This window comes from Pan troglodytes, chromosome 7, assembly GCF_028858775.2.
Source record: "Pan troglodytes isolate AG18354 chromosome 7, NHGRI_mPanTro3-v2.0_pri, whole genome shotgun sequence".
NCBI lineage: Eukaryota > Metazoa > Chordata > Mammalia > Primates > Hominidae > Pan > Pan troglodytes.
The window spans coordinates 83,124,357-83,148,558 of NC_072405.2; the positions used below are offsets into that span (position 1 = coordinate 83,124,357).

Sequence of the window (24,202 nt, forward strand, 5' to 3'; positions counted from 1 at the left end):
CCTTTTGTTTTCTATTGGTTTATTTTGATATTCTTTTTCTCAATTTCCGAGTCATATTTTAAATATTTAAATGATTTTTCATTGACTTTTTAAAAAGTATACAGTCTTATGAGTTTTAACATGTGTCTACATATACTGGTGAGACCATTACCAAAATCAAGATGACATTTAATTTTTATTACCCTGTTGTAATCCATCCTTTCTCCATCCCCATCCCCAGATAACCACTGATATACTTCTTGTCACTGTCGGTCAGTTTACACTTTCTAGAATTCTATGTCATTGTAATCGTGCAGTCTGTACTCTTTTTCATCTGGCTTCTTTTACTTGGCATATTGATTTTGAGATACATTCTTGTTGTTCATATCAATTGTTTGTTCCTTAATATTGCTGAGTAGTACACAGTTATATAGCTATAACAGAGGTTATAGAGGTTGTCCATTCACTTAATTAAATTAATTAATTAATCGTTTTAAACTTTTATTTTAGGTTCAGGAATACATGTGCAGGTTTGTTATATAGGTAAACTCATGTCATGAGGGTTTGTTGTACAGATTATTTTGTCACCAGGTACTAAGCCTAGTACCCAATATTTTTTCTGGTCCTTTCCCTCCTCTCACACTCCACTCTCCGATAGTCCTCAGTGTCTGTTGTTCCCTTTTGTGTCCATGTGTTCTCATCATTTAGCTCCCACTTATAAGTAAGACTATGTTGTATTTGGTTTTGTTTCTGCATTAGTTTGCTGAGGATAATGGCTTCCAACTACCTCTATGTCCCTGCAAAGGACATGATCTTGTTCCTTTTTATGACTGTATAGTATTCCATAGTGTACATGTACCACATTTTCTTTATCCAATCTACCTTTGATGGACATTTAGGTTGATTCCATGTCTTTGCTATTGTGAATAGTGCTGCAATGAACATAGGGATGCATGTGTCTTTATGATAGAATAATTTATATTTCTTTGGGTATATTCCCAGTAATGGAATTGCTGGGTTAAATGATAGTTCTATTTTTAGCTTTTTGAGCAATTGCCACACTGCTTTCCACAATGGTTAAACTAATTTACACTCCCACCAAGAGTGTATAAGTGTTCCCTTTTCTCTGCAACCTCACCAGCATCTGTTTTTTTTTTTTGACTTTTTAATAATAGCCATTCTGACTGGTGTGAGATGGTATCTCATTGTGGCTTTGATTTGTATTTCTCTAATGATCAGTGATATCGATATTGAGCTTTCTTTTCTTTTCTTTTCTTTGCTTTTTTGAGAGACATGGTGTCGCTCTGTTGCCCAGGCTGCAGGGCAGTGTTGTGATCTCTTGATTGTAACTTCTGCCTCCCAAACTCAAGCAGTCTTCCCTCCTCAGCCTCCCAAGTGGCTGGGACTATAGGTTCGTGCCACCGCACCTACCTAATTTTTGTATTTTTTTTGTAGAGATGGGGTTTCACCATGTTGCCCAGGCTGACACTGAACTCATGGACTCAAGAAATCTGCTAGCCTTGGGCTCCCAAAATGTTGGGATTACAGGCATGAGCCACTGTGCCCAGCCGAGCTTTTTTTCCTATGCTTGTTGGCTGCATGTATTTTTTTTTGAAAAGTGCCTGTTTATGTTCTTTGCCCACTTTTTAATGAAGTTATTTGTTTTTTTAATCTAAATTTGTGTAAGTTCTTGATAGATGCTGAATATTAGACCTTTGTCCGATGCATAGTTTGCAAATACTTTCTCCAATTCTGTAGGTGGTCTGTTTACTCTGTTGATAGTTCCTTTTGCTGTGCAGAAGCTCTTTAGTTTAATTAGATACCATTTGTCAATTTTTGCTTTTGTTGCAAATGTTTTTGATGTCTTCATTATGAAATCTCTGTCCATTCCTATGTCCAGAATGGTATTGCCTAGGTTGTCTTCCAGGATTTTTACAGTTTTGGGATTTGCATTTAAGCCTTTAACCCATCTTGAATTGATTTTTGTATATGGTGTATGGAAAGGGTTCAGTTTCAATCTTCTGCATGTGGTTAGCCAGTTATTCCAGCATTATTTATTGAATAGGGAGTCCTTTCCTCATTGCTTGATTTTTTTCAGCTTTGTTACAGATCAGATGGTTATAGGTGTATAAGGCTGTAGCCTTATTTCTGGGCTCTCTATTGTGTTCCATTGGCCTCTGTGTCTGTTTTTGTACCACTGCCATGCTGTCTTGGTTACTGTAGTCCTGTAGTACAGTTTGAAGTCAGGTAACATGATGCCTCCTGCTTTGTTCTTTTATTTAGGATAGCCTTGGCTATTCAGGCCCTTTTTTGGTTCTCTATGCATTTTAGAATAGTTTTTTTCCTGGTTCTGTGAAGAGTGTCATTGGTAGTTTGATAGGAATAGCATTGAATATGTAAATTGTTTAGGGCAGCATAGCCATTTTAATAATATTGATTGTTCCTATCCATGCACATGGAATATTTTTCCATTTATTTGTTTCACCTCTGTTTCCTTGAGTTTGTAGTTCTCATTGTAGAGATCTTTCACCTCCCTGGTTAGCTGTATTCCTAGATATTTTATTCTCTTTGTGGCAATTGTGAATGAGATTGCATTCCCGATTTGGCTTTCAGTTTGTTCTTAGCTAGGAATGCTAGTGATTTTTGTACATTGATTTTGTAATCTGAGACTTTGCTGAAGTTTTTTATCAGTTTTAGGAGCTTTTGGTCTGAGACTGTGGGGTTTTCTAGATATAGAATCATGTCATCTGGAAACAAGGGTAGCTTGACTTCCTACCTTCATATTTGGATGCCCTTTATTTCTTTCTCTTGTCTGATTGTTCTGGCCAGGACTTCCAACACCATGTTGAATAGGAGTGGTGAGAGAGGGCATCTTTGTCTTGTGCTGATTTTTCAGGGGAATGCTTCCAGGTTTTGCCCATTCAGTATGATGTTGGCTGTGGGTTTGTCATATATGGTTCTTATTATTTTGAGGTATGTCCTTTCAATACCTAGTTTATTGAGAGTTTTTAACATGAAGGGATACTGAATTTTATTGAAAGCCTTTTCTGCATCTTTTGAGATAATCATGTGGTTTTTGTTGTTAGTTCTGTTTATATGATGAATCACATTAATTGATTTGTGTATGTTGCACCAACCTTGCATCCCAGGAATAAAGCCTATTTGATCATGGTGGATTAGCTTTTTGATGTGTTGCTGAATTCAGTTTGCTAGTATTATGTTGAGGATTTTTGCATCAATGTTGATCAAGGATTTTGGCCTTCAGTTTTCTTTTTTGGTTGTGTTTCCGCCAGGCTTTTGTAGCAGAATGATGATGGCCTTATAGAATGAGTTGGGGAGGGATCCCTTCTCAGTTTTTTGGAATGGTTTCAGTAGAAATGATACCAGCTCTTTTGTACATCTGGTAAAATTCAGCTGTGAATCCATCTGGTCCTGGGCTTTTTTTGGTTGGTAGGCTATTTATTACTGATTCAATTTTGGCGCTCATTATTGGTCTGTTCAGTCTTCCTGGTTCAGTCTTCCTGGTTCAGTCTTGGGACAGTTTATGTGTCCAGGAGTTTATCCATTTCCTCTAGATTTTGTAGTTTGTGTGCACAGAGGTGTTCATAATATTCTCTAATAGTTATTTGTATATATGTGGGGTCAGTGGTATTATCTCCTTTGTCATTTCTAATTGTGTTTATTTTGATCTTCTCGCTTTTCTTTTTTATTAATATAGCTAGCAGTCTATCTATCTTATTATTATTTTTTTTCAAAAACCAACTCCTGGCTTTGTTGATCTTTTGAACGGATTTTTTGTGTCTCAGTGTCCTTTGGTTAAGCTCTGATTTTGCTTATTCCTTTTCTCTGCTAGCTTTGGGGTTGGTTTGCTCTTGCTTCTCTGGTTCTTTTAGTTGTGATATTAGGTTGTTAACTTGAGATCTTTCTAACTTTTTGATATAGGCATTTAGTGCCATAAATTTTCCTTTTAACACTTCCTTAGCTGTGTCACAGAGATTTTGGTATATTGTATCTTTGTTCTCATTAGTTTCAAATAACTTCTTGATTCCTGCCTTAATCTCATTATTTATCTAAAAGTCTTTCAGGAACAGGTTTTTAAATTTCCATGTAATTGTATGGTTTTGAGCTACTTTTTTAGTCTTGAATGTTATTTTTATTGCCCTGTGGTCTGAAAGAGTTGTTGGTATGATCTTGCTTCTTTTGCATTTGCTGAGGATTGTTTTTTGTCTGATTGTGTGGTTGATTTTGGTATGTACCATGTGGCAATGAGAAGAATGTATATTCTGTTGTTTTTGGGTGAAGAGTTCTGTAGATGTCTATTAGATCCATTTGGTCCAGTGTTAAGTTCAGGTCCTGAATATCTTTGTTAATTTTCTGACTCAATGATCTGTCTAATACTGTCAATGGGGTGTTGAAGTCTCTCATTATTATTGTGTGGGAGTCTAAGTCTCTTTGAAGATCTCTAAGAACTTCCTTCATGAATTTGGGCGCTTCTGTGTTGGGTGCATATATATTTAAGATGGTTAGGTCTTCTTGCTGAATTGAACCCTTCACCACTTGTAATACCCTTCTTTGTCTTTTTTGATATTTGTTGATTTAAAGTCTGTTTTGTCTGAAATTAGGATTGCAACCCCTTTATTATTTTTCTGTTTTCCTCTTGGTTGGCAGATTTTTCTCCATCCCTTTATTTTGAGCCTATGTGTGTCATTGCATGTGAAATGGGTCTCTTAAAGACAACATACGATTGGGTATTTCTTCTTTATCCAGCTTGCCACTCTGTGCCTTTTAATCAGGATATTTATGCCATTTACATTCAAGGTTAGTATTGATATGTGTGGATTTGATCCTGTTATTGTGTCATTAGCTGATTATTATGTCATCTTGTTTGTGTGGTTGCTTTATAGTGTCAATGGTCTGTGTATTCATGTGTTTTTGCAGTGGCCGATAATGGTCTTTCCTATTCATATTTAGCACTTCTTTCAGGAGCTCTTGTAAGGCAGGTCTGGTGGTAACAAATTCCTTCAGAATTTGCTCATCTGAAAAAGATTTTAGTTCTCCTTTGCTTATGAAGCTTAGTCTGGCAGGATGTGAAAGTTGTGGTTGGAATTTCTTTGCTTTAAGGATGTTGAATATAGGCCCCCAATCTTTTTTGGCCTGTAGGGTTTCTGCTGAGAGGTCTACTGTTAGCCTGATAGGCTTCCCTTTCTATATGACCTGTCCTTTCTCTCTTGCTGCCTTTAACATTTTTTCTTTCATTTTGAGCTTGGAGAGTCTGATGATTATATGTCTTCATGATGGTCTTCTTGTGAAGTATTTTGTGAGGGTTCTCTGAATTTTCTGAACTTGAATATTTGCCATTCTAGCTATGTTGGGGAAGTTCTCATGGATAATATCCTGAAATATGTCTTTCAAATTGCATCCATTCTCCTCATCTCTTTCAGGGATACAAATGAGTCATAAATTTGGTCTCTTTACATAATCCTGTATTTCTCAGAGGTTCTGTTTGTCCCTTTGCATTCTGTTCTCTTTAATTTTGTCTGACTGCCTTATTTCAGAAAGCCAGTGTTCAATCTCTGAGATTGTTTCCTTATCTTGGTCTATCATTCTGTTAATACTTGTGATTGCATTATGAAGTTCTTGTAGTGTGTTTTTCAGCTCTATCAGGTCAGTTACATTCTTTTCTCTACTGGCTATTTTGTCTGTCAGCTCCTGTATCACTTTATTAGGATTCTTAGCTCCCTTAGATTGGGTTTCAACATTTTCTTGAACCTCAGTGATCTTCATCCCCAACCACATTCCATATTTTTGATTCCATTGTTATTGTTTCAGCCATCTCAGCCTGGTTAAGTACCTTTGCTGGAATACTAGTGCAGTTGCTTGGAGGAAAGAAGGCACTCTGGTTTTCTGAGTTGTCAGAGTTCTTGTGCTGGTTCTTTCTCATCTTTGTGGGCTAATATTCCTTCAATCTTTGAAGTTGCTGTCCTTTGGATAGTTTTTTTTTTTTAATTCTATTTGATGACCTTGGGGGTTTGTGGTATAAAGTGAACTCAGTCAACTGGCTTTGTTATTGGAAGATTTTAGGGGGCCAAGGCTCAGCTCAGGACTCCTAGGCTATATTCTCTAACCCTGGGGTACTGATATCAAGACTGGCTTTGTTCTCTGGCTCCTTAAGGTTAGAAACCTGCTGTGTTGGAGGGGCTCAGGTACTCCCAGACTGCTGGTCACAACACTCTAATGGGTGGTGCCAGCCAAAGCACTTCAAAGGGCAGTGGCAGTGGAATCTGTCTTCATTCACATATACCAGCAACAGTGGCAAGGGCAGTGCAGTGCACTGCACACTCATCAGCTGGGGCAAGGTGCTAGTATGTGCTGGGGTACTGGCTTTCATGTGGATGTTCACAGTAGTCGCATTAGCAGCATGGTTGGGGTGGTGCTGTCCCGTTCACCAGCAACTGGGTGTGCGTTCTTGCTGATGGTGGTGTTAGGATAGAGGTAGGGCACTAGTGGGAGCAGGACAGTGTGTATCCTATGTGCACATTCGAGTCAGTGGCAGTGACTGCTCAGAGCCAGGACAGCTTTACTGTTCTTTTTGCCTAGTTTTGTGCTGGCAGCAGTGTTAGCACAGGCACAGGGTGCTGGTGGGGTGGTGGGGGTGGGGAGCAGCTAGTAGGGGTGGGGCTGGTAGGTTCCCTGCCTGCCAACACTGACAACAATGGCAGTGTGGCAAGGGGAGAGGGGCAGAGTGCCCTCACACTGGCAGCAGTGACACGGTCAGGTGCACGTGCACACATGTGTTGGTGGGGAAGGAAAAGTAAGGTCCACTGGTGCACAGCTGTGCCGGCCAAGGGATGTTGGGGGTGGCCATGGTTGAGTGTATGCAGGCAAAGTGGCAGGTGGGAGGCTGCAGTACAGGGAGGGCGTGGGTAGGCTGGTGTGTGTCTATGGGGGCTTCTCTGCTGGTACACTCTACCAGTCAGGTGTGGTCAGCCAGCACAGGAGCTATGATGTGGGCCCCCAGGAGCTACCTGGAGGCTGCACCGCAAGCAGGCATGGCCAAGCTGGGGCCCCAGGAGATGCCAGCAGACTGAGGGGTGCTCAGGTCAGACTGGCCCCATCTTGCAGGTAGTACCATCCTGCAGAGTTCAGATCTAACTTTTCCCCTAAGACTAAAAGTCTCCTAGGCACAAGTCCAGCCTAGGGGAATGGGTGTCCCTGGCTGTGCTCCACTGTAGCCACTCCCACACCAGACCCTCTGGGCTCCGCACCAGCTGGAGTTCTGCCCCTACCACTTGTCTAAGCAGTTCTCCCTGACAACTCAAGTGTCTGTGGTGGCTAAGGGGTCTCCTCCTACCAGGATGCCAGAGGACTATGGTGAGAGCGGTTGCTCTTGCCAGTTCAACTCACCTCTTCCCCAGGAGTCACTGTGGACCAGGAACAAATTCCAGTGCATGGTAGCCTTGTACAGGGTTCCCAGCTTCCTCCCCTTTCAACTCAGCATCTGTGTCTTCCCTCCATTCACCCTCAATGCTTTCCCTCTGAAGATCTGCTGGGAGTGCACCAGTCTTTCTGATGTCGTGGTCCCTTAGTGGAAGATACTCCTCCTCATTGAGTCTAGTCAGCCATCTTGGTGACATAAGTTAAATGCCGAAATTTTTTTCTAAGCAATGTTTTAGCTGCACTTTACGGACCTTATAATAGTGTTGTTATTATTATTACTTTCTTGAAATTTTGCTTACTGGTTTAAAATTTCCAGGTAGAAGACCTTTCTGTTATTTGGTTTTGTATTTAATTTCTACTTTTATTGCCTTCAAAAGGATATTCTGTATTTTTAAGGCAGATAGTTCAATAAATATTAATCAAGTCTACTTTATAATTATATTATTTAGATATTTTATATCCTTACCTATTTTTTCCACTTAGCTTTCATGGACTGAGAAGTGGAAATTAAAATCTCCTAATTATAAAAGTGTTTCTATTTATCTTTATTTCCTATAATTTCTTTTTTATGAATGTTGCTTCTATGTTAAATGATATTTTTACCTGCAATTTTTAAAAGATTAAATGAAATCTGTATTAAATGGAATCTGTTTTGCTGAATAGCAAATTACCTGAAATGTTAGTGGCTTAAAGCAATCACTATTTATTTAGTTCTTCTGTGGGTCAGTTGGCCAATTCTTTTTGTCTGGACCAGCTCAGCTAATCCTGCTAGGTTCTCTCCTATGTGTGTAGCCAGCTGGTAGGTTGAGTTGGCAGCTGAAGCTTCTAGGATAACTGGAACCTGTCAGGGTGTCAGGGTTGCTAGGCCACAAATCCTTCATTATGCAGCAGGCTAGCCTGGGGTTTTTATATGGCAGGCACTAGGTTCTAAGAACAGCAAGAGCAGAGGCTGTAGGGTTTTTTGAGGCCTAGGCTTGGAACTCACAATGTCACTTCTATTGCTCTCTATTGGCTAGAGGAATTAGCTAGGCTATTCCCAGTTCCCATGGTGATCCCTGAGTGAGTGAAGAAATGGACTCTCTTTTTTTTTTTTTTTTTTGAGATGGAGTCTCGCTCTGTTGCCCAGGCTGGAGTGCAGTGGCGCAATCTTGGCTCACTGCAACCTCTGCCTCCCAGGTTCAAGCGATTCTCCTGCTTTAGCCTCCCAAGTAGCTGGGATTATAGGCGCATGCCACCACACCCAGCTAATTTTTTGTATTTTTGGTAGAGATGGAGTTTCACCATGTGAGCCAGGATGGTCTTGATCTCCTGACCTCAAGATCACCCGCCTCGGCCTCCCAAAGTGCTGAGATTACAAGTGTGAGCCACTGCGCCCGGCCGGCTCTGTATCTTGATGGATGGAACTGCACTGCAAAGTACTGGGCTATTTTTGCATTGAGACACATTAACTGTACTGTCACTCTAGGAGTTGGGTTGTGGAATAAAGAGATTACTTCCAGGATGACTATTCAGAAGTTCAGGAAATGGATACTAAAGGTCTGAACTAGAATATTGGTTGCACAGGCAGAGAAACGTTAAGCATCATTTGCTTTTGGCAAGTGAGAGGAAATGAGGAACTGAAGACTCCTTAGTCTATGATTTCTTGTTTGGATGATGTGTGAATGGTATTGTCATTGTCAGTCATAAAAGGAAGTTGTTGCCCTACAGAAGCTCCTAGCTTCCTTACTGTCTTCCTCTATCTATGTGTTGGTCAAATTTGAAATCACAAAATTGAGTCACATTTCTAGAGGCCAACTTTTTATGTCAAGTATGAAAAATAATCTTGTCCTAGATAATTACACTGTGTCTTTTGAGCTTTCTTCTGTTTCTTATTAAACCTATTCCAATTCTTCACTTTGGAATAGAAGATTTGGGCAATAGGGTGGAAGTTGGCAGAACAGACCTGTTCTCCTATATTTGTTTTAAGCCATTCAGGTAATGGAATTCATCTTGGATCCAGTAGAACTTCCTGGGAATCTAAGACTGTATCCTGATTGCAATAAAGCATTGTTGGGGGTCTTAGTTTGTTTTGGGAAAAAACTAGTAGTTGATATTTATAGAGTACTTACAATGTATGCTGAGTACTTTATGTATTTTAAATGATTTAATCCTTATAATTTTATAATAATCCATTTAGGGAGCTAATATTACCATTTTCATTTAACAGTTGAAGAAACCGTGACACTGAGAGGTTACCAAGCTAGTGGACATTGAAATCAGAATGCCTGGGATTGGGTTTTAGCTCTGTCACAGACTAGCTGCCTTTGGGGCACCCAGTGCATTTGGACGCTAGTAAAAATAATTAGAAGTAATGGTTCTCAGAACAGTGCCTTCAGCCAGGGCAGGGCTAAGCCAGGTCAGTTCTACTACCTTCTATGATGGCACTTGGAATAGCTGCAGTATTGGCATCTACAAAATTTGGTTACTAGTATATAGACAATATATCATTCCTGACATTGTAGTCCTAAAGTCTGTTCTTTGACTATGTTGGCCTTATCTTGTGAAGTCCATGCCTTATTGTAGAGATTTTTCTTCCTATAACTAAAAATAAGACAGGGATTATTTGCCTACATCAGTGTAATAAAGTTCTACCTTCTTATATCTCACTTCTTTGAATTGCTGCTCTCAAGACAAACCTTCATTTTGGGCAATAACAACTCCCTTTCTAATAAGTTGTTCACCCCTGTGGCTTTGTTTTGGTCTGACTGGAGCTAGGCCAGTTCAGATTTGCTCATTACTCTGGAGGCTAAAACCAAAAATTGGCTCCTCAGTGTATTATTAACTAAAATAAGCTTCTCTTCTCTTGAATAATTTTCCTATTAATAATAAAAAACACCAGTGCACAATAAGGAGAAGGGGGGGTAAAAAGCTTGAAAACTGCTGGGAAAATACCCAATTTTTTGTTTGTTATGATTGATGATGGAAATGGATTACATAACTTACCATCATTTATTTTAAACAGGCTAGACAAAGGAATAAAACAATGGGGATATAGACATGGGAGTTGGTCTTTAGCAGGGGAGGAGTCTAAAAGAGAAATCTGGTGTAATGGAGATAGACTTTTTGTGGTATGAGGTGGAATGGGGATAAAGGAGCAGTACGGTGGTGAAGGGGGAAGGACTTTCTGTTAGACTTCCCACATGCTTCTCAAACCAAACTGAAGGGTTTTTTTTTGGGGGGGGGTCATCTTTCTTCCAGGATCAAGTAGCTTAATTTGACACTATTTGCCTCATTTACATTCTTATGTTATTCTCAGCAGCAGCATCAAACCTATGGAGTTCACGATTCCTTCAGGCAAAAGTGGCAGCTCCCATGTGATAAGGAATATAGTTCCTCAGTATTTGGCCTCCATGAATATATCAGCAAATTATCCCTATGCAAGGATCCAATATGGCTTTCCAGGGGCATATCACCTCTACTTCCTCTTCTGATCTTGAGGAATTACTAGGAATTTGTTTCATTTACTTAGTTTTCACATTGTATTCCAGATTTTCTGTCTATAGATGGGCAGGGCATCAACTACTTGTGTGAGAAGATGTGTTATGTGGCATGGTTAACAAACAAAACAAAAATGGTTAAAAAATGAAAAAAATGAAACAAAAAATGTTTAGATGATTGGGCATTCCTTTAATATGGACACATCCAAAAGTATCACCTGGACTGCTTGTTTCTTTCCTCCTTTAGAAGTTGTTCATTTGGAAGCAACGTTTCCAGGTTTCTTTCTCCACGACACATGCATATGACAACCTCTCTTTCCTTATTGTAAGTGAGAAAGGCACACTTACTGGATAAATAGACATCTTTGAGCCTGTGATTCTGGGTAGAAACAACTTTTAACAGAACTTTGGTGTGAAATGATGTGATTTTCATTACAATTAGTTTCTCCTTTCTACACTCTCTGTGACACTAAGTACCTGATGCTCTTGTGCTCTTTCCTCTGTTTTAACAAATGCGCATAGAGGCAGTACAGTGTAGGAGTTACAGACATGGGCTCTGGAGTCAGACTTCCTGGACTTGAATTCTGCTTGTGCCATTTGCTGGCTGTGTAACTTGAATAAGTTACTTAACTGCTGCAAGCCCTGGCAGCTTAATCTTAAAATGAAAGTAAACTCTGTTCTACTTTATGAGGTTGTTTCTGATCACAATAAATGAATGAGACCATAGAGCTAGTGCTCTGCTGGACACACAGTTAGAGTTCTATGTGTAAGTAATTATTATTGGGCATTAATTAGATCAATAAGACACTGAGCTAAGGCCTTGAGGAATAGAAAGAGTTATAACATTCCATCAAATGCTCAGAGTTTATATTCTTACAGAGGAATAAGATAAACACACAATAACAGTAGGCAGCATATAATGAGGGTAGACATTTGAACCATAGTTTTTCAGAATAAGGCTTTACACAGACTATTAGGTTGGTGCAAAAGTAATTGTGTTTCTTGTGGCAAGAACCGCTATTACTTTTGCACCAACCAAATAGAATTAGAGCTGTGTATTAAAGCATGGGTAGCTTTTGGATAGGAAGGCATTCATTTTTCCTCCTTATTAAAGGGTACTCTCAAGATAAAGTATTGGATAAGCCATCTGTGCATTGGCACGCATTTCAAAGAAGTCATCTTTTACAGGGTTATATACATTTAAAGCACTGTCTTTAGTTATGTGTTAAGAAACTCCATACTCTCAGAGGCACTACTAAGCAGTGAGTGGAGATTATTTTTGGCCAGAAGGATCTTTCCAGAACTCTTGAAATGATATTGTATATTGGTTGTATATTTTGTCTACCTACAGGAGTCATGCTTAACTCCAGTTATATTGGAATAGCTTCTACTTAGGAGAAGTTGGAGGGCTAACTCTTGCCTTTTGTTGAACCAGGATTTTCTTGAAATGCAGTGATTTCTCCTTCTGCTAAAGGCTGTGTGTCCCAGGGCCACCTTACGGGATAGTTGGCCAAAGACTTCTTTCCTTCCAAGTGGTCATGGATTTCGACAGGATGAAGTGACTTAGGAACTAATATAGTGAGGAGTACATGACTTTGCTCAGAAAAGTGCATACATATCTATGTTGTTCCTTCTTTATTGGAGGCAAGAGAAAATTGAGTTCAATCTACAATGGTACACAATAATATTGGTTTAATGGATAAATGTTCATTTAAAATACTAATTAAAATTATAATTTGATCTGGAAATTTTGTATAGAAGTTGCTTACAAAAACTAGAAGATTCTAAAAAGTGAAGTTATATTATAAAATTATACCATAAGCTGAACATTAATTGAACATTCCAATTAACAATTTTCTTCTATATGTCATATATTCAGATTGAATTTTTGATTCCAGGATATATTAGCAGGTTATATTTGCATCAGTGAGCTTAGACATATAAAGTTGCTCTTTAAATGACTGAGCTTTTATTCATTCATTCAGGACCAGATATTATAGTAGACATTGCATTTGTAACAGCATTCCATTATGTATTCATTCTTTGTTCTAAGGATGTCGGAAAATAATGACAACTAAACATCACAAAACACATTGCTGATTCTGCAATAGTTTTATGATATATAGCTAAGAAAGAAGGAGAAGATTTCTGCCTAACTTGCATAAGCAAAGTTAATCATAAAATTAGCCTGAATCATCAAATGGATGAATATGCTTTTCCCATTTCAGAAAAACCATAATGTTATGAGATACCTGATCCTAGATCCACATTACTGCTCCTGGGAACTGGCAAAAATGGGCTTGCTAAAAAGACAACACACAGAGGAACATCAGTAGATGTCTGGTTCTGTTGCATTCTGCTTGTTATTTCTGTGAGGCAAATCTTATTTTTCTGGATATGTCCACTGAGTTTCCTAAAAGTCCATAAACCTAGTCATCTTGATTCCTTCTGTTTTATCCCCTATACAGTAAGTCAAAAAGTCTCTGGTCTATGTTCTCTCATTACCACTGGCCAAGTTCAAGCCCTCATCATTTCTTAGTTAGACTGTGGTAACCATTGCCCAAAGTCTCTTTTCAGCCATTCTCAGATTTTCCAAGTTTATCCTTTATCATTTCAAACCCACACATTCACACGCAAAACTACCCTACTACTTAAAAATCACAAATGGTGCTCTGTCACCTGCAGAATAAAGTTACACTAGTTAATATGTAATTTTTTAAATAATTCCTTTCCTTTGGGTTCCACAGCTTAAAATATTACCCATATCCCTCTTACTTTCTGTGTTTCAGTTATTAAAAACTGACAACAATTCCCATGATACGATTATGAAATCAAAAAGTTATTCCAAATCCAAAGATTTATAGGTAAAATTCTGTTTGTCCTTCGGAAAGCAGTGCAGCAATCTAAGTCAAGTAATTGTTGACCTAGGTTCTATACCAAGAACTGTGACAGATACAAATGAAATAGAGTGACCATTAGTCCTGGCTTTCCAGGGACACCCCTTGATTATGTCTGATATCTAAAAGTCACTATTAATACCTTCTTTTTACTCTCAGTTTGGGTGATAGATTAGGTGGTCCCTCGGCATATGAGGCACAATTCTTGCTGTCATACAGCATTTAAACGTATATACAAAAAATGGTTAGAGAGCAATACAAGATCCAATATAATCAAGCAGTTAATTTTTTGACAGAGCCCAAAGTGTAATGTTATCATTCAGGAGAGAGTTGAAGTCATTAAGAAAGGCTTTAAATGGGAAGAACCTGAAGGCTGGAGAGACAGAGAGAGGCTTGGTCTTCCAAGTGAGGGAGAAAGATGAAAAAAAAAAAAATCACAGAAGCAGGAATATACGTGGCAATTTTGTGCCCCACTGAGGAAACCAACTTGAATCAAGTGGGGAAAATGGTTTGTTGGGTGAGGTTTGGCCATTTGATGGGGGATTAGGGGGAGTGTGGACTCTGCTGGACCATAGGAACTGTTGTGGTGTCCAGAGCCCAAGAACGAGGAAACATGGCAACAGTGATGATTTTGGAAAACTGACCCAAAAGTGGTGAGTGGGAGATGGTCACTTGTCCTGTGTGGGAAAGAAAATCTGTGGTACTGAACGCAGGGGCAGCAGTTCTCTCTTTATTTACATAGCCTCCTTGAGAGAATTCCACTGAAGGGGAAATCCATGTTAGCAAGACTTAGGCTTGGCTCCCACCATTCCATGGGGGCATAGTTACACACATAGGCTGATAGGATTCTTGTCATAGGACGGAATGAACAGAAAATCATTACCTACAGGAAAATGTTTGGTATCAGATGTCATGTCTTTTCTCTGGGCCAAGAAACCTATAGAGTTACTATTATTCGTTTTTTATTTTTTATGACAGGAAAAATAGAAATGAAAATACAGTGATGTTTTTCTTATGTTCTAATGCCATGTTTCATGATGCAGCCACAGGCGGTCACTCTATTTTGCTGCCTTTGCTGCACTTTGCACACTTATCACATGCTGAGGCAATGTTTCCTTCACATGTCTAGCTCTCCTTCTGGACAGCAAATTCTGTGTGGTCAGAATCTTATTTTATCTTCAGTGCTTTGCATGATGCACTTCATGAATAAATTAGTGAATAACCAGCTGACACTGGAATTTCTGCTTTTGATGATTTTGTTTTCACACAAAGAGGTTGAAAGATTCTCAAAAATCCAGAAAAGAGAATGTACTGTTCTTCTTGAGGCTGAAGCACTGTTGGGAGTTATGAAGCACAGTGGCTTCGCTGAGTAGTGAAGGTTGTTGTGGTTTCATTTATGGATCTGACAATACACAAAATTATTACCTGAAGTCTCCTTTCTCAGCTAAGAAGGCCCCATGATATTCCCTGTTTGGATATTAACATATTTTATTTTTCTGCCCTCAGCAGTTTCTCCTATGACTTAAATCAACAGTCAATAAATACTAAAGTATAGGTACAGAATCTGTCCTTCATTGCACTTTCTTGATGTTTTTCATTGTGAATTATGTCAGTAAGGCTTCAAACAGCCATACTAGAAACATGAATAGGCTTTGGAGTCAGGTAGACCTCGTTTAAATTATTCTATCTCACTTACTAACAAGCTATGTAACCATTCACAAGTTACTTCTCCTCTCCAAGCCTCCGTTTCCATCTGTAAGTTGGGAATAATAATAGAACATACCTCATAGAGTCATGATTATTAAATGAGATTTGCATTTAAAAGACCATGGCACAGTGCCTGGCACATGGTAAACCCTTGATTAATGTTAGCTTTATTAATATTATATGTGAAAATAGGCTGTTCCCAGAAAACGAAATAGGTCAGTTGTCTTAGAATTAGCAGTTTGATACATTGCAGTGGAAATGAAGGAAACCATTTCAACAAAAACATACCTTAAGGAAGATGAATGCAAGCCCCAAAGTGAGGGAAATAGGAAAACTAAGATATATTATTATTTTTCTAAAACATTAATTCATAGCCATTCTTCTTTCCATCCTGGCTTCCAATATTGCATAGAGGAGGGATATACTGCCTCTTAAAAGGGAATTAAAACTTCTTTGTCCAAGCTGGCAAATGTGGGCAAATCCTCTTGTATCTGATGATGGCTAGACGAACATAGCAGGTGTCTGGCTTAATATAATTGAGAAAAGCGGGAAATATGAATATTCAATACTCACTGAAAATGATGGGCTTGGCAGGGGTAGACCTAAATGGCTGAAGCCAAATGTGAAGTTCATGTGTTCCATTGGTCCTTTTTACTTCTCTGGCAGGACTGGAAAGTAATGTAGATATGAACAATTTTCTAGGAAATTCAAAAGGTAGAGAGGTACAGTAGGTCATTTAGGCCAAGAGATCTATTTTATATTTGCCTCTTTAACTTAATCTTAGGATCTAAGAATCAGCTCTGGATTGAGCTTTGAGGTCCACTGAGAGGAAAGGCATCCATCCTGCCATCAGCTGAAGGATATGGACCATAAATTGGGAAGTGTTGTTGAAAGACATGCTTGCCTAGGACATTTCTAAGAAGTTACATCTTGATCCAAACACTGGGGTCTTGGATAAAAATGGGGATTTGTGTGCCAGATCTAAATTCAACAGACTTGTTCATATACCATTCCGCACTCATGCCATTCTCTTCTCAGCCCTTTACAGAGAGAATACTTTTCTGCAATGTACTGCTTTTGCTACAGCTTTTTCAATATGTACCTCTATTTCTTGTACATTCTAGTGATTCTACTAATAAAATATTAGAGGAACAAGCATTAAAGTCTAATTATTAAAGTTAAAAATTATTAAACTAGCACATTCATTCATTCCTCTACTTTGATCCACAGGCATTTTGAGTAGTTAACAATCAGAATATATTTTATCTTTTTCTACAGAAGTTATTGGTAAAGAATATTTGCTTTTAACTTGTAAGGCATTTCCAAAATATCACTGTTGGATTTTGTCAAGCTCTTGAGGGATAAAATTCCTAGGAGTACTTCTTCCTTTCCCCTACAACAGGAGTTTGGGAAGTGTCCTGTACCCTCATCAATTTTTAGTGTAACTTTCTAATCATACTTGGACATAAGAATGACATTTCTTGGACTCTAAAGAAACAAATATGGCTGTGGTTTCTAATGGTGATTGTTATGGATAGAGTGAGTTAGTTGCTACTGACCTAAGTATACTCTTTACATACACATTGAGACTTATTTTGGTTAATATGTTCTTACAAACTATATAATTAAATGCTGAAGACCATGATTTATTGAATGCAATTACCCAATTAATGTATTTGCTTTCTATTTTTAGCTTCTCATATGCAGCATACTGGTGGAAGGACAGCTCACCTGGTGCCAAAGACAACAGTGGACTTGGCAGAGCTTGCTGCCTTGACAGTGTATCAATAGCAGAGCTGATCTGGCACCTGCCAGTTGGGTTTATTTCAGCAAACCCACTTTAAAAATTTTATTAGCAAATAATGAATAAATAGGTTTGGAGACTTTCTCCCCTTCTTGCTATCTTATTTTATATAATCAGGATTGTGTGGAAAATTTTCCTGCCCTTCTGATCTTGCATTAGTGTTTTCAAAGTAATCAATCAATAAATCCTCACAATGGACTCAAGCTGAACTAGGATTACAGGCCAAACTTAGAGTGTTATGGATGTATTTTGAAAAGTTAAGTAGGAAGCCAACAAACTTAAGCATAAAAATCTTGCTTATGAGGACTTACTTAATATATGATTAGTTCAAACTGAAGCAACTTGGCCATGGAAAAATGGTGGCACATGTGTAGCTCAAGGACTATTAACCTGATGAATTGTTTTTGAATGGAGTTGTACATACACTCAGTGTCCTGAATATATGTATTGTCCTGGTACATACAAGCAATCAAGTAGAGTGCATACAGCCACAGAGGCTTAGGGTCTTTATAAGGCCACATCAGGACAGGCATCTTGTTTGATAACAAAATAATGCCCCAGCTTGAGGCAGAGTTAGAGGTCACACACCTTGTTTATTGTAAAAAACCAAAAACAAAAAACCAAAAACAAGCACACATTGTTTATTATGTGCAGCTGACAGGAAAGAAATATCTCTTCCCATGTAAGAAGCATTTCAGATGCCAATACTCTATTACTAGACTCATGATATTAGAAACCACAATGTTACAGTGGTGAGAGAGACCACTATTTCTAAATCAATCTTCATTCATTAAAGCTGTATAGTTTTGGTAGGGATAGAATTGAGATAGGGATGCTATAAAAAAGCAGATTATAATCCAGAATCTTCTTACATTCTCTGATAACAATCATGTTAGGACACCAAACGAAGGATCTTTCGATTGATTAATTTGACAGTGGGAAATATGTATGTTAACAATCATGTTAGGACACCAAATGAAGTATCTTTTGATTGCTTAATTTGACAGTGGGAAATATGTAAATAACCATTGTTTGTATGCATCCTTTATCTCATTCAATTATTGTTGTCATCGTGTATTATTAATACCTGCCAATTCTAGGTATTAATATTAGCTCCATTTTGTAGATTGAGACATGAGGCTTAGGAAGATTAGATGACTTGGGGCAAGTCACCAAGCTACTGCTAGGTGGTGGTGCTGAATTTGAACTTTTTTCACTGAGCTGGTATGCTGTTTTCACTATACAACTCTACCTCTCTTCGTAATTACTATTGTCTGACAGCCCCATAAAAGTTTGTAAAAAAAATTACACCATTGTTGATAAATAGGCACATGCCTTGAATTGGTCCTGCTAATGTTCTCCGTGTAGAAACCTCATATTCATTTAGAGCTCCCCAGGTATCCTAGTATATCAAGATGGTTCTGGAAAGGGAATATAGCTCATCATCTAAGCTTCTCTGTTATTATTTCAATCACCATGCTTTCTGGATTCTTGAGACCATTTTCAACACTCCCCAAAGCATTTTTCTTTATACATACTAGTCCTAACCAGGGCATTTTAGATAAATGACCTAGTATACATGTCCATTTGATCAGCTCTGTAACGTTTTCTAAAATTCCTTCTACTTAGTATGCATTTTCTCATCAGCTCCTCTAACAGGGCCATCTATCATTTACTTCACTTATTCAAGAGGCCCTCTTAGGGAGAACAAATATTTTGCTGCAAGAAGATTTCTCTATCTCCTTACCAATGCAGGGAGCCATATGTTATATTGTAAGTGGAAAGAAAAGTTAGATTGTATCCAATCCATTTTGCTTCTCAAAAGGCTACTGCATCAAATTAAAAAAAAATATGTGTTTTATTCTATTTTCTTTTTCTCCTTTCTCCCAATCCTCTTTTCTTTCATTTGCTCACTTGTGCAATCTCTTTCTCTGATCCAGAAGAAGATCCATGGTGGCTTAAAATGGTTCACAAAATATAGCAAAGTGACATAATTAGAAATGAGTGAGGAATAAAAGAATATTAATCATAGAAAGAAAAATACTCTGAATTTAATACTTCAGAGAAGAAGGCTAGGATCAAGTAACTTGCTTGATAAACAGTAAATATACAAACAATACTAGCTATGATTTCATCATGATTATTTTTAGATGAATACAGAATATTGATATTGAAAAGGTCTCTCGGAAAGTTTAACGTCAAAATACATATGCACTTTCATCATTATACATATTGTATTGTGTTTATTTTCTAACTTCTCCTTACTAACTGTAAGCTGTGGTTGGGTAGGACTTTGACTGACTTAGGAGTGCAGCAGATAGTGCTGATGTTCTATCCATATCTCAGGGGACTTACTACTTCAGGGTACACCAGCAGATCTCAGTCTCTTTGCCTAAGAACTTTCTTTAAGCTATGGAAAGCCACTTTGCTCATGCAGGAAAATTAACACCATTCATATCCTCCAGAATCCCTTAACCAAAAAGAATTAGTTGGTGTATAAATATCTCAACTCCCTCACTCCTCGGGCAATATAACTCTATGATGCATGTTTCCCAGAGCCTCCCTATGGAACTAAATCCCAATCATCCACCATGGTAGCTGGCTTACTTTTATTGTCTGCCTTCTCTTTTCATTTTCCCACTTCTCAACCAAATAAACCACTAGAACATGGACCTTTGTTTTAGGATCTGCTTTTGGGGAACCCAAATTAAGATAATAATTATATCCCCAGAGCCTACTTCAGGATCTAACACAAATTGATTAATTGATTGATATAATTGAAGACAAGTATATGCTTTCAATTATAAATTTATATTTGTTGCTATCCCCTACAATTTTTTGTTTGTAATTTTTTTACTTGTTATGTATTTAGGGGTCAAGGTGCAGTTGTATTACATGGATATATTGCACAGTGATGAAATCTGGGCTTTTAGTGTACCCATCACTTCAATAGTGTATATTGTACCCAATAGGCAGTATGCCATTCCTCACCCGCCTCCCACCCTCCTACATTTTGGAGTCTCCAGTGTCTATTATTCCATTCCATATGTCTATGCGTATCCATTGTTTAGCTCTCACTTACAAATGAGAATATGTGGTTTTTGACTTTCTGTTTCTCAGTCATTTTACTAACGATAATGGCCTCCAGCTCCATCCATGTTGCTGCAAAACACATGCTTTCATTCTTATCATTAAAAAGATTTTGTAATGCAAAGAATTAGTGTATTGAATCCAAAGGTAAATTTCAAATTTTAACTTCTCAGGGAGAAGAGAACTAACATGATGGTCAGTCTGGAGGCTCAAGTGAGGAAGTAGCCACACTCCAGACTCTGAAGCGGAAAGTGCTCCACGTTCATTCCACTTGCTGGCTTCACAATGATCAAGGAGTCAAGAAGGACCAGCATCTTGTAGCCCTTCTCCATCACTGGGTTAAAGAGAGAGGAATGAAAACCATTTTTCCCCCAGAAGTTTGGGTTTCTTTTCAGCATTCTAATTACCTTATTCATTTTTTGGGAAGACACATAATATGGAATGCTTCCATCAATCACGCACTCTGCGGTCCTAATCAGGGTTTTTGCTTCCTCCTCCCCTGAAGAGCTGTGGTAAATAGATCGACAGTGTGGAAAATTTTAGTTTCCCATCACCTCTCCCTGTATCTTAGAGCTTAGAGCAAACCTCAGCAACCAGCTGCCTGGTTCCTTGCTCTGGTGCTGCATATAGCTGTTTTAGGTTCTCAGTGATACCAGATTCACCAAAATACAGTTTTCTGGCTTATTTTAAAAATAATCAGAAGATTTAGTAACTCTGATCCTACAACGCTGTGTGGCAATAGTTGGCTGGAACTACATCACTACTGTCCTGCTGAGATGGGGCTCTTAATTTCCATTTGCCAAACCTGCCTGCTTCTCTTATTTCTGTCAGCTGCTTGTCATTTGAGTTTGAGATCCCTGGTAACTCCTTAGAGCTATCTTGTTCTGTTGTGTGTCCTTTGTGCTGGAAGCAACTGAAGGAAAGTCTGGCAGCTCCTCCCTACTGCCTTCCCTCTCTAATGAAGATCACTCTCTGTTGTTATACCTTAGCTAGACTCACAGAGGCCCATGCCCATACTTAGACAGAGCTTCTTTGTAAAAAGGAAGGAACTGTAGGAGTCAGCTAAAAGTCAGACTGGGTGACATGGATATGAGACCTTCAGAAGACAGGACACACTCTTTATAGAATGACACTGCAGTTTGAATGCCACTCCCATGCTAGCCTGTGTGGAACACAAAACACTCTTTCAGAACTGACAAGCCCTCTGCTATCTTACTTCATAAAAACACTAGGGCCAGGCCAATTACATCTTTTGAAGGCAAAGCCAGCTGTCTCTAAGTCCCCCCAGGGCACGACTTCTTAGCCAAACCACAGGGTCAATGAATTTTTTGGAGCTGCCTTCTAAATACCTCGTTCTCTCTCTATTTTAATGAATTAAGTTTACCTTCTATATTATAATTTTCTGATACTCTGAAATATTATTTTAGCTCCCTCTTCAACTTAGTGCAAAACCATGCCCTTCTACAATCTAGAAACCCAAGTTTTCACCAGTGTTACTGGCCCATTGGTTCAAGGAATGGAGTAGACCCTGAATAGCTGAATTTTGCGAGACTCTAGCAGCGTTTCTCATGACCTTTTTTGAGAAAAAGTGCAAAAACAACTGGATGATGGGATGGTGAAACCCACTAGTATTAATGGAATACCTGCTCTGAAAATGAGCTGATAAATTTATGTTAACTAGGAGAGATGTTTTAACAGCTAATTCCTTAGCACTGTCATATTCATTATCTGTTTTTACAATATTACTGTGGCATGTTTCATATATCATGTTTATTTTTTTTAATTAGTACATTGTATAGCATAAGAATGGATTGTTTACAAAATTTGCAGATGAGATGAAATTGGCAATGTATTATATATAGAAAATGCCAGAATCAGGATCCTGACAGATTTTTTCTTTTCTTTTCTTTTTTTTTTTTTTTTTGAGGTGGAGTCTCACTCTGTCACCCAGGTTGGAGTACAGTGGCACCATCTTGGCTCACTGCAACCTTCGCCTCCTGGGTTCAAGCGATTCTCCTGCTTCAGCCTCCTGAGTAGCTGGGATTACAGGTGCGCCACCACGCCTGGCTACTTTTTTGATTTTTAGTAGAGATGGGGTTTCACCATGTTGATCAGGCTGGTCTCGAACTCCTGACCTCATGATTTGCCCACCTCGGCCTCCCAAAGTGCTGGGATTACAGGCGTGAGCCACTGCGCCCAATGATCCTGACAGATCTTGAGAGGATGGAATGATGGGGTGAAACTATTTGAATTGCACTTAAGAGGAATGTCTGTACTCTTCTATATTCACACAGAAGGAAAAACAGGCATGTACAAAAATCACCATTGCACAATTCTAGTGGGAGAAGATGTGGCTTCTTAGCCACACACATGAAAAAGGTTATAGTTACCTGAAGACACAACGTGAGTCAACAGTATGATGTGATTCCCTAGAGCAATGAAATATTAAACAAATTAATGGAAAGATTTTTTTTGTCCAGAAAAAGACAAATGATAGTCTCTTTTTACTAACCTAGTTAAGACCAGACACAATCTGATGCTCACTTCTGATACCATGGGTTAAGTAAGACATTGATGGACTGGAGTGTTTAGAAGACAGGAACTAGGTGAGGGAAGCTTAGAAACTCTGACTAGTCTGTAGATGGAAAATCTAAAGCCAGACATAATTATTGTTTTGAAACTTTTGGAGGCTTGCCATGTAGAAGGCAGAAGAGATGTATTGTGCATTACCCTTGGAGGGTTGAAGTGTGATCAATGATAAAATGTTAGAAAAGGAGACTGATATTCATGTTTATATAAAGACAGATTTTATAGTTAGACTGGGTGACATGGATTTATGATTATATAAAGAAATATTTTGTACTGGGTGACATGAATATTTAATTTTATATCCTAAAAATTAGACTTGTCCAAAACTGTATTGGCTGCCTCAGGAGGGATTTTCATTATTGCTTGTGAGATATTAAAGAAGTGCATAGATATGTAGATATACAAGTCACAGATTTCACTAAATGATCTCCAAGCATCCTTTAACATTCTGAAGATTTAGAGTCCCATGAGCATAAGCACTAAATGATCTTCACTTGGTTTAATTTCAAAATAAGATCCAACTTCTAAATCATAATTTTCACTGAAATATACTCAATCAAACCGTTCGTTTCTGTACTTGCTGTCATATTATGATATAAAGCTATTTACTCACCTTCAATCGCAGTGTTTGGCACATAATGGAATCTGCATTTGTATTTCTTAGAAGAATGAAAATTTTTGAATTACAGAAATCATTTGGTTCTAGTACTCAGATTTTGATATCAATTATGAATACACATATTTATGGGCCAGAGCAAGCAAATCTACAAGTGTTATTGTTTTGCACAAGAAAAAAATGAAAATAGGATGCATTATAAATATCTAAAAATGGGATATTGTTGTACCAGTAGTGTATTCATCCCTCATGCCCTGGGTGACGTTGTATACTTTTGCCAAATAGAGAAATAAAGCTCTGGAAACTTTTGTGTAATTATAAACAAAAGTAGAATGAGTTCTCTGGTCCAGAACAAATACAAATTAATGATTTACAGTATGAAATGTATGACTTTTGTTGCTAAAGATGGTGGTGAGTACAAAACTTTCAGCTTGCCACAGTTACATTTATCATGGCAAAATCAGAAAGAAAAGATACCATTTCTGAGAAAACTTTAAAACTTGGCACAAAGTTAATGTCAACTTTTATGCTTAGGGAGAAAGCAGGTGAGTGATTGGTAAAATCCCTTTATCAAATGACACAGTTATAGATTGCATAATATCTATGG

General features: G+C 38.2%; 1 protein-coding gene across 1 annotated transcript in view; it reads left to right on the forward strand.

The window, feature by feature from the left end:
• GDAP1 (ganglioside induced differentiation associated protein 1) overlaps positions 1-23,402 on the forward strand; it is a 172,975-nt gene extending 149,573 nt beyond the window's left edge. Inside the window, exon 6 of the mRNA XM_054656830.2 lies at positions 17,190-23,402. Within this exon, the coding sequence (XP_054512805.1) occupies positions 17,190-17,287 (98 nt within the window). The 3' untranslated portion in view covers positions 17,288-23,402. The remainder of the gene's footprint in view (positions 1-17,189) is intronic.
• The last annotated feature ends 800 nt before the right edge of the window (positions 23,403-24,202 follow it).